At 40.7% G+C, this 12,009-nt stretch overlaps 1 protein-coding gene across 3 annotated transcripts in view; it reads right to left on the reverse strand.

The window, feature by feature from the left end:
* RGS8 (regulator of G protein signaling 8) overlaps positions 1–12,009 on the reverse strand; it is a 97,434-nt gene that overhangs the window by 4,240 nt on the left and 81,185 nt on the right. For all 3 annotated transcript variants that reach the window (XM_040360254.1, XM_040360252.1, XM_040360255.1), the window contains exon 4: positions 6,003–6,169. In XM_040360254.1, the coding sequence (XP_040216188.1) occupies positions 6,003–6,169 (167 nt within the window). The remainder of the gene's footprint in view (positions 1–6,002; positions 6,170–12,009) is intronic.

The raw sequence follows: 12,009 nt of genomic DNA on the forward strand, positions 1-12,009 counted from the left end.
CGCAAATACAATGTGACATAAAAAGTTGCAATGACCAGAATTTTATTCTATAGAGTGTCTGCTAAAATAAATAATAATAAAAATAAATATATATATATATATATATATATATATATATATATATATATATATATATCAATATAATGTTTGGGGATTCTGAGTAATTTTCTATCAAAAACTGTACTCAAGCAGGTGGCTTAACGGACAAATTACTGAAGCTTGAAGTTATAACTTTAAACCAGTAATTTCACAGTACATAGATAAATAATAATTTTATTATATGGAAAGTGATGGTGAAGCGCTGTGAACTAAAAATAGAAGGGGATCTCAATACCTAACAGGTAGGTAACCCTAAAGTGAAATACATAAATAAATAAATAGATACTAGGTGACTATTACAGGGAAAGAAAGGTGAATAAACAACATTGGAACTGGTATGCTGGAGGATCACTGACAGACAAAACAACTCTCACTTCCACCTTCTCTGTATCTTCCACCTCCTGTCCGTAGTATCAGCCAGTGCTCAGGGGGTACAAGATGGAAGAAAAGAGAGGAAGGCCCATGGTGCAGTATCTTGTGAAATTTATTAGAGTACAAGTAGCAGCAAAGTAAAAACTCACATTTAAAATTGGGGCAGAAGCAAAACACCTACGAGCGGTGAGCTCGTCTCATCGCCGTCGGTCTGTGTCGGCTCTGTAACTCCTATTCCCGAAATAGACCATTTTTCACGTATTTCTGTTATACATTGTTTCTGTACACAGTTATTTTAGTTTGTGTAAGCTACTGTTTGGTTCACATCCGTGCACCTTTACCACTGTGTCTCTGGTTCATCCAGCCTGGTACATTCGTGTCACTTTATGTTCACATTATATGTTGTTTATTCACCTTTCTTTCCCTGTAATAGTCACCTAGTATCTATTTATTTATTTATGTATTTCACTTTAGGGTTACCTACCTGTTAGGTATTGAGATCCCCTTCTATTTTTAGTTCACAGCGCTTCACCATCACTTTCCATATTTGAATTTTTTCTGTGTAAGGCAGACTCTAAGGTGATTGCAGCAGTGCCCCCCGGTGTCCAGTACAGATAGCGCAAGAGTACTACCATTTCCAATAATTTTATTATGTTATAACATATAGCATAATTATATATTATTTAGCTTGATTAAAAAAGTACCTTTTCAGCAGCAGCATATTCTCCCTCTTAACTGTGTGAGAAAAACGTGGGATTATGGGTAAACCTTATACCGGTGTTTTTTCCTTGTAATTAAGAGAGCTGGGCTGGAAGGGAGCATGTGTCTTTTAGACACATGCCACCTTCTATGACACTAAAGTGAGAGGACAGCCTTCACTGCAGCATTTTTATTGGACAGCTCGGACAAATAGTGCTTTACAATTGGTCCAAGACTCCAAGCTGTCCATTGAGCTCAGTGCCTCTGACAAAAAGAGGCACTGTAAGTTCATCCTCTCAGTCTGCTGCAAACAGCGTGTGCCAACTTGTATTTAAAGTGGCCACGATGTATGTAGCTTTTGACAGGCTGTACTCGGAGCCCCGTATCTCCAAAACTAGGTCGACCCCAGATGGCCTAGCTATGGCTCTCCGAGTTTATTCTTTTTTTTTTTTTTCATGTTCATGGCAGATGAGGCTGTGACTATTCTGCATGTGATTCAATAATTAGTTTGTACTTCTTCCTATTCAAGTAAGATAGCTTCACCAGTGAGTGACAAACCTGTTATGTTCTCTGAAGTAGAGTAGGGAATAAATGGTACCTCTGTCAAGTTTTCATTGCTGTCTGTGTCTCTACCACAAAGACCCGCTCTTTTTTTCGGCCCATGTGACCATTGTCCCAGGGACAGAAAATAAAGAGCTAGCCAAAATGTTAAAGTATAACTAAAGACAACATTTTTTTTGGTTTTGGATAGTTTCTGCTAAAAATTTTGTGAATCAGTACTGCTTGGACCTTGAAGCTTGTCCATACCCCGAAAGCTTGTCCATGAAAAATTATATGTTAGTGCAAATAAAAAAAGTATCATGGACAGTACTCAATCTTCTCTGGTTAGAGTGGAGAAGGATTAGTTTGGATAGAGTGAAGAAGGTCAGCTTTTATTGCTGTATGTGCCCCCGTAAGGAGATTCACCCTCTCTTATTTGTCATGTTTACCATTATCATTGAAGGTGATAGTAAAAGAAAATCCCAACTTTTTCCCCAGAAAACGAATAGAAGGAAAATCTTTAAATGGGGATACTAGTTCTAGTAATCGGGGGGGGGGGGGGGCAGAGTCCCCAAGGAATTCCCTTAATTTGCAGGGATTGTCTTGAATTCTTCCTGACAAGTAACACTGCATTTCATGACATGTGACTTTATCTAATCACCAATTAGCAGAACATCAACAGATTAGGATTGTCTAAGGCACACTGGGGTTGATTTACTTTAACTGGAGTGTGCAAAATCAGGTACTGCTGTGCATGGTAGCCAATCAGCTCCTAACTTCAGCTTGTTGAACTCCCTAGTGGTATTCCTGAGAGTGGCTCGGGATGAATTATCATTACCAAAAGCGGTAACCCCGAGCCACATTCGGGATCGCATTGCAAGATCCAGGCAAAATTACTTACCTTGTTCTCAGGATCCTACGATGTCCTCCCACTGTGTGTGCGAGCTGTGTACTCAGCTCTATGTATCACAGTGCCGGGCTCCATTCCCTGCGAGCATCACGGCGCACGGGGAAGGAGCCCGGTGCCAAATTTAAAAAGTGAAAAAAACGTAATACAATGTAACCTTACAGATTACATTACTGTATCAAATTATTTCACATACCTTCTGTCCCTAGTAGTTTTTCCAGTGTCCTGCATGCAGTTTTATATTAAATATATTGTTCTTTCTGCCTGGAAACTTCAGATTGTCCATAGCAACCAAAAAGTGTCCCTTTATGTCAAAAGCGGTTTTAGACCAGCTAGAAAACAGCGATAATAAATTAGAGTCACTTGCAGAATTGAGCGAAAGTGACACTGAAAGTAATGACAGCTACAATTCTGCAACTGAGCAAATTTCTGTGTTTTTGAATTTATAACATTATTGAATATTTTTTTTTATTATTATTATTATTATATTATTATTTGTTATAATTATTTATAGTTATTTATTATATTATAATTTATGGTTTTGTATTTCAAACTTCATCATACCCGGGATGTCTACTAGCCTACAATATAAAACGCCAAATTTCCATGCGAAACAGTGTACTGCTTTGAGCATCAAAAACCTTACATAATCATACCGCCAGGAAGATTAATTTAGGCTTTGACAAAAGACACTAGAAACTTAGCTGATTGGTTTCTATACAGAGCTGCACCAGATTTTGCAAATCAACCACCATGCCTCTGACTTCTAGTCTCACAAAGTTTGGAATGAGATTTGGTGGTGTGGCTACTGTGTGACGTATGTTTCTCTTTGCTGAAGAGGAAGCTGTAATGGAAGGCCTATGTGCAAAAATCTCCCTGCTTCATTCTTTCTGTGGATATGTGCTTCTTCTGATACTCCTACTGCTTCGGAAATATTCCCCAGTCATCAGAGGGGCTGCTCTGACATGAGGAATCAAAGCACTGCTCCTCTATCAAAGTATAGTAAGTCAGTAATTTGGAGGGGGGGGGGGCTACAGGAAGGCCGCAGGCAATACTGGTAACTAGTCGTTTACCATCTGCCTGCACAGATTAAGCTGTTTTTGTTTTAGTTTATGTGCTTGAACTGAAGCGGAATCTCTAATCAGCTTTACATTACTTATTTATAATTTTTATTATGCTTGTTGAGAAAATTAGAGCATCAGTTTAAGTAGCATAGTTAATGATGCATATTGATTCAGTACATCAAGTAGCTGAACTAATCCACTAATACATATTCAGATGGTATTTTTTCCTCCAGCATCAAAACGTCATCTTAGTTTTCTGTTAATCTCTGGGTTTGATGAAAGATTCCCAGACCAGTATAAAACTTTCAATGTCTAAAAATTAAGGAAGTGAGTTGAAAGCGTATGATTTATGATTCATGTGGGTTCATTATAATGAACTATACTATGCCTGAATCACCACTAGCGGTATAGCTGGAAAAAAAGCATCTTCTGACCTTATGATAAGAAAATGTTGCTCAGGAATTATTTTTATCAGCGTGCGTAGTCTCTATATAATTCTATATTTGTCTGTGGGAGTTTTGTGCAAATAGGGGAAGACAAAAGAGGGACACAACTAATATCATGCAAAGTCACAATCTAACTGATGTCAGATAAGTGGAAAGTGGAAAGACATGATGTGCAATGTGTAGATAGCAAATCTTTATTAAGGGAAATAGGCTTTCGTCATTGTTGCTGTTAATTCCTGCTGCTAAAAATGCTAGCTGCCTGGCTTTCACACTGATGGTTCCAATATTTTCTCAGTCACAGAATCAGATATGCAGAATAGTCTCATTGACTTAGAAAGACTGAAGATAGGGGCAACTAGCAATTTCAGCCTACAAATCCCCCTCAGTAGAGCAGAACACCTGTATTAAAGGGGTTGTAAAGGTCATTTTTTCCCCTAAATAGCTTCCTTTACCATAGTGCAGTCCTCCTTCACTTACCTCATCTATCGATTTTGCTTTTAAATGTCCTTATTTCTTGTGAGAAAGCCTCACTTCCTGTTCTTCTGTCTCTAACTCCACACAGTAATGCAAGGCTTTCTCCCTGGTGCGGAGTGTCGTGCTCGACCCCTCCCCTGGACTATAGGAGAGTCAGGATGCCCACTAACACACAGCTCCTTTCTCGATCTGGAACGTAGATAGCGTCCTGACTCTCCTGTATTCCAGGGGAGGGGGCGAGCACTACACTCCACACCAGGGAGAAAGCCTTGCATTACTGTGTGGAGTTAGATCTATAAAATGTCAAAGCGTTGCCTATGGAGATTTTTAAGTACCGAAGTTTGGTGCCATTCAATGAGTGTGCGCAATTTTAAAGCGTGACATGTTAGCTATCTATTTACTCGGTGTAACATAATCTTTCATATTTTACAAAAAAATTGGGCTAACTTTACTGTTTTGTTATTTTTTTAATTCATGAAACCATTTTTTCCCCAAACAAAGGCGTTTAAAAAACGATTGCGCAAATACAGTGCAAGATAAAACGTTGCAATGACCGTCGTTTTATTCCTTAGGCCTTGTACACATGGTCGTTCCAAACCGATGACAATGGTCCGACGGACCGTTTTCATCGGTTCACCGCTGAAGTGGCCTGATGGTCTGATGTGCGTACACACCATCGTTCCAAAAACCGATCGGGTCAGAACGCGGTGACGTCAAACACACGACGTGCTGAATAAAACGAAGTTCAATGCTTCCAAGCATGCGTCCACTTGATTCTGAGCATGCGCGGGTTTTGAACCGATGCTTTTCTGTACTAACCATCGGTTTGGACCGATCGGGCAGCGGTCCATCGGTTCGGTTTTGAAGCATGTTTTAAAATTTTGGACCGAAGAAAAACAGACCGATGGGCTATACACAGGGTCGGTTTGGACCGATGAAACTGAACCTCGGTCCATTCTCATCGGTTTTGTCCGACCGTGTGTACGCGGCCTTAGGGTGTTTGCTAAAAAAACATATATAATGTTTGGGGGTTCTGCGTAATTTTCTAGCAAAAGAATGATGATTTGTACATGTAGGAGAGAAATGCCAGAATAGGCCCAGTATTGAGGTGGGTATAAAAGCCCGGTATTGAAGTGGTTAATAAGGCGCTACTGTACATACATAAGTTGAGAACATTGCTCTGAAGTACTCAATGAGATACACATCTTTTGGGTAAAAATGGCAGACCCTCTGACCAAGGACCTCTGAATTTGGCAGGGTATATGCATGCTTGCCATCCTAGTAGCGTCTGGTCCTTTTAATTACTATATACATCAGTGGACTTTATCTCTCAGTAATTAGATCCTTGAAATTACAGATTTATTGTGTCATTAGTGAATAGTGAAGATTACTTCAGCTTACTTCTCTGGGAGCCTGAACGTCAATGAATTCTTGGAAGATATGACGAGCCTTTGCTGGCAGTTTGTTAATGGAGCGGGTTTTCCTGTATTCTTCACAGGCCATCCAGAACTCCAAATTCTCTTCACTGAATTCTGTCTGGAGGAAGGCACGGAATGCAGAGCGGCCATCTAGGGTAAAAAGATTCTGATCAAACTTCACACTTCTTCATTTTACTAAACAGCAATGTACAAACCCTGATGTTTAGGTATGGCAATGTTTACGTAGTTTGTTCAGCTTTGCCCACAGCAAGTTCCCTTTTTGCTGATTTATTTAAAAATTGTCCTGTATAAGTCGTATGCATTACTCGAAGATCCTTAATTACCTAAGGACTTTATTTTGTGGCTGACCCAACAGGCATGAGCCAACCACTGAAAAAAATGTCAAAAAATTTGTGGAAATTGAAGAGCTAATACACATCTCCTATGCCAGACTACAACAATTTACACTTATCGTACCTTGACTTGCTTGCTACACATTAAAGCAACCCTAGCATATACCTAAATAATACTTCATGCTCCAACTCCAACCCAAGTAACCTAAACAAGGCCCAATGTAAAGGTCACCCTTCATAGTTGAGCTTTGCCGAGATTGCACCTTCTGACATACACCAACTTTTCTCTTCCAATTAATAGTTCACAGTCCCCCCTTTTTACCTTCTTTTCCATATTACTATCCCTAACCCTCCCTCTCTCCTCTTCTCCTTACCATTGTACATGTTCACCCACTATACCCCAAAATCTACCCATCTCTCCTATTCGTTCCTCCATACTTATTGTACCGCCTAAATTATCCTAAAGTTGCAATATATCTAAACCAAGAATCACAAAGAGCAATTTGAGGGACTGTCAACAGACCAATATACCATGTATGCATATTTCAATGAAAAGCTATTACTAGATGGCTGAAGGTCACCTGCTCAATATTTATGACCACTACTCGTTCATGCACCATATCTGCATACACCCAAGTCTCAAATATGGCACTTTCACACACCGCTACTAGTATAGGGGTAATTGCTTCAATTAACCACTCTAACCCATTTTTGCACTATTTCTATTTAGAGTGATTCATTTTTATTTGGGTTTACAATGTACAAGGTACGTAAATACAAAAAACATAAGATTAGAAGAGGAAAAGCATTTCACAAAAACTACAAAGGCATAGGAATTTCAGCAGCTCATGCACAATAACATCAGCAATATAGCAAATATTGCATCCATTAAGCTATAGTATAAAACCAGGGAATGATAAGACAGCGTAGCGTGTATTGGGTCGGTGGGTACAAACAAGTCACAGAAGTATGTTCCTGCATTATGTTGTGTAAATCACTTCCGCATGGTATGAAATATGGCAATAGTTCCAATGGGGAGAATAGCCATTTAAATAGTAATTCAGATAGTAAACATTATAGCACAATAGGTGGTCACAGCGGTACAACCTACCTGTATGTGACATATAATTTCCAAGTTACAGTAAAAGATTGCAATTTATGATTCTTTATTGCATAGAGGCATTCCAAATCACAAAAATGGTTAAGATCCTCAATTATATCTGCAATATTTTATATCTGATAGATTCTATGTTAATGTGCAAAAGTGCCATAGCTATATCTGGAGAGATGGGAGATGGAGTAACGTCTGAGATTAATTTAAAGGTTTGGTTCCAGTAGGATTTGACCAAGGGGCAGAATCAAAGAATATGTATTAGTGCAAGTGAGCAACATTGATGTCAGCAGGCAGGAGCAGTGTTAAGGTACATCTTAGAAAGTTTATAGGGCATGAAATACCATCTTAGAAGAGTTTTATAAAATAGTTTCCAATGATCTATACATATAGGTAGATTCAGAAAGAGTTAGGCCGGCTTATCTACAGATAAGCCGACCTAACTCTGAATCTGCACCGACCTATGTTTAAGTGTATTCTCTAACAGAGATACACTTAAACATATCTAAGATAGGACGGCTTGCGCCGTCCTATCTTAGATTGCAATGTTTTGGCTGACCGCTAGGTGGCGCTTCCATTGCGGCCGGCGTAGATTATGTAAATGAGCTTGTACGCCGATTCACGAATGTACGCGCGGCCGCCGCAGTCGAATTATGTTGTTTCCGTAAGAGATAGGCCGCCTAAAGTTAGAGCTATGCTCTAGTGGACTAGTAATGTTAAGTATGGCCGCCGTTCCCACTGCGAAATTCGAAATTTTTACGTCGTTTGCGTAAGTCGTTCGCGAATCGGGATTTACGTCATTTACGTCCACGTCTAAATCAATAGGCCCGTACGGCGTACTTAGCCGCAATGCGCACTGGGAAATGTAGGCGCCCGGCGCATGTGCAGTAGCAAAAAACGTCAAAAACGTGAGGTCAAGCCTCATTTCCATACAACACGCCCCCCTCCAACCAATTTGAATTAGGCGCCCTTCCGCCCGCTCGTTTGAGGCTACACCACCGTAGATTAGCAGGTAAGTAGATTGAAAATCACTACTAGCCTAGTTAATTTAAGGCGGTGTAGCCTAAACAGGCTAGGCTAGGCCGCCCTAAAGTTAGTCCAATCTCTTTGAATCTACCTAATAGTGTGTAGCCTTATAAGTTGTTCTAATAGGCTTTTGCCGGGTAGTGTCAGAGAATGATAGCCCTAAATCTCTTTCCCATTTGAGAATGTTCAATCTTTTAGTAAAGTCATGAAATGTACTAAGAACTAAAATAAAGATATAAGGCGCTGGTAAAGCAAATTCTGTAGGTAGCTCCTGTTTTTAAGGAGGTGCCATATTTTGATATAATGATAATATTTGGTTAATGGGAGTTTATATTTATGTGTCAGGTCTAAAAAAGATATAAGAGATTTATTCTGTCTGTAATATGGCTAATCCTAAACATTTTCTCAGGTAGCTAAATTAAGGTGTAAGATATAAACATTGGCAGAAACCGGAGTGTAGGAGTTTAATAATAACAGTCTGGTTTGCTTGTTGAATGTTAGTAAGGATCGGAATAGCAAATAAAGTTGCTTGGCTGGCTAAATAAGGGGAGTAGGTCCCCCCGCAGTGTGTTGTTATCACTTCCAAGCGGACATCCGCTTGGAAGAAAACCATCTGGCCTTCAGCAAGAAGCTTAAGACCCATCTCTTCTGAAGACACAGGCGGACACTGGCTGCAAAAGTGCCTTGAGGCGATTTAGTTTGCGTTTGTGGCACTATACAAGTTACTCATTCATTCACTCATTCATTCACTGCCTTGTACCACTTGTATTTCATGCCGTGTATACGCGATCATTTTTCGGCATGAAAACGATGTTTTTCGGCATGTAGAAAAAACGAAGTTTTTCCAACTTCATCATTATAACGATGTTGCCCACACACCATTGTTTTAAAAAAAATGCTCTAGCAAAGCGCGGTGACGTACAACACGTACGACGGCACTATAAAGGGGAAGTTCCATGTGGATGACGCCACCCTTGGGGCTGCTTTAGCTGATTCCGTGTTAGTAAAAGACGATTCGCGATTTTCTGTCTGTTACACTACTGTTAATGTGCTTACTCCATTACGAATGGTAGTTTTACCAGAACGAGCGCTCCCATCTCATAACTTGCTTCTGAGCATGCGTGGGTTTTTAACGTCATTTTAGCCCACACACGATCATTTTTTACAACTCAAAAAACGACATTGTTTGAAAACGTTGTTGAAAAATGCAGCATGCTCAGAAAAAAAATTGTCGTTTTTCAGAACCCGAAAAATGATATGAAGCCCACACACGATCATTTTTCGGCATGAAAAAACGTTGTTTTTCAAAAATGTAATTTAAAATGATCGTGTGTACGCGGCATTATACGTATAAACAAATGTATTTTCATGAAAGAAAAAAAGTCTGGCCAGCAAAATATTCAAGCCAATTAATTCTTAGGCCCCGTACACACGACCAGTTTCCTCGGCAGAATTCAGCTTCCGACCGAGTTTCTGGCTGAATTCTGCCGAGAAACCCGGCCGTGTGTACACTTTCGGCCGAGGAAGCCGACGAGGAGCTCGGCGAGGAAATAGAGAACATGTTCTCTATTTCCTCGTTGTTCTATGGGAGCTCTCGCCCCGCCGAGCTCCTCGGCGGCTTCAGTGCTGAACTGGCCGAGGAACTCGATGTGTTTGGCACGTCGAGTTCCTCGGCCGTGTGTACGAGGCCTTACCCCAAGCAGCCAAGGAACATTGAGCAGTGTTATAGACATGCAAACGTTCCCTGATCTAGCCGTAGTTGGACAGATTAAAGTTGAATTTAAATTTGCTTATATTTTGCCTTCCCTGGTTTGTTCCTCCCTTTGCTTATCTACTCAATTGAAATAGATCATGAATGGTGAGAGGGGAAAGCAAGGTGCTGTAGAGTGTCCTTGAATGGAGTTAGGCAAATATCAAAATGTCATGATGGATGTCAGTCTGAAATAGTGGGCATTCCTAGGTAGGCTACATTTGCATGCAGAATGCCTTAAGTAGTGCCCACAAATGATGCTGAGTCCCCATAATTGAAAGAACTAAAAAAACTACTAAAAGAGCTGCACCAGGGACATTAAAGTGATTCTAAAGTTTTTTCTCTTTAAATAACATGGTAAATAGTTTTGCACAGATCAGCCCCAATCCTCTTCTTCTCAGCCCCCCCCCCCCAGCACTCTTGGGTCCTCCCTCTTGACCAGTGCACTTAAAGCGGGAGTTCACCCATTTAAAAAAAAAAAAAAAATCTCCCCTTAGCTTCCTGCTCGTTCGGTCTAGGGGAATCGGCTATTTATATTAAAATAGGTGCAGTACTTACCCGTTTTCGAGCTGTATCTTCTTCCGTCGCTTCCGGGTATGGGTCTTCGGGAGCGGGCGTTCCTTCTTGATTGACATTCTTCCGAGAGGCTTCCGACGGTCGCATCCATCGCGTCACTCGTAGCCGAAAGAAGCCGAACGTCGGTGCGGCTCTATACTGCGCCTGCGCACCGACGTTCGGCTTCTTTCGGAAAATCGTGACGCGATGGATGCGACCGTCGGAAGCCTCTCGGAAACCTGTCAATCAAGAAGGACCGCCCATTCCCGAAGCCCATACCCGGAAGCGACGGAGAGGATGCGTCTCGTAAACGGGTAAGTACATATTTTAAAATAAATTGCCGATTCCCCTAGTAATAACGAGCAGGAAGCGAAGGGGGAAAAGTGCCCTCTAAGGGTGAACCCCCGCTTTAATAGCTAGCCACTTGCTATGGGGCACTTGTGCATGCTTGCCGCCGAGCCCTGTCTATGTGTTCATAAGACACATAGAGCCGTGGCTCGGCCCCACCCCTGCTCTCTGCTCATGGCTCACTAGTTGTGATTGACAGAAGTGAGAACCAATGGCTCCTGCTGCCTTGTCCAGCCAATGAGGAGAAAGAGACCTGGAACATCTGAGGCTCCTGTGCACACCGCAGGATCAAGAAGGGACACAGGTAAGTATAAGGGAGGGGCTGTTGGTGAAATAGCACCCAGAAGGTTTTTTTACCTTCATGCATAGAATGCATGATGGTAGAAAACCTTCAGCCTTTACAACCACTTTAAAGCTAGGGAGAAAAGGACTAGATGAGGCTGGACCCCAGATGATGCCGAATTACAGGAAAAAATGAATTTTCATAATAGTGCATAAAAAAAAACTTAAACCCTTTCCAAGAAAGTACAAGCTATAACATCACCTGATGGATATTACTAGGTACAGCTGGAAAGTCAGCCATATTCACTACAGATATAACATTAGACATTTTATGACAATTCAAAGCTATGGTTTGTTTTAGGTACAGCTACCTCCGCTACTGTTTATTATAAATATGACAGCCAGAACACATTAGGAATATTCGTTACAATACACAGATATAATATGAAACAGGTTTTTTGTCAGTAGTAAGATATAACCACCCCTGCTACCAAATAAATCATACCTTAAGCTATATAACCTATACCTTAAGCCAATTCATTATGATATACTACTAAAATTTCTG

The sequence above is a fragment of the Rana temporaria genome, chromosome 7, assembly GCF_905171775.1.
Source record: "Rana temporaria chromosome 7, aRanTem1.1, whole genome shotgun sequence".
In the NCBI taxonomy this organism is placed as follows: Eukaryota; Metazoa; Chordata; class Amphibia; order Anura; family Ranidae; genus Rana; species Rana temporaria.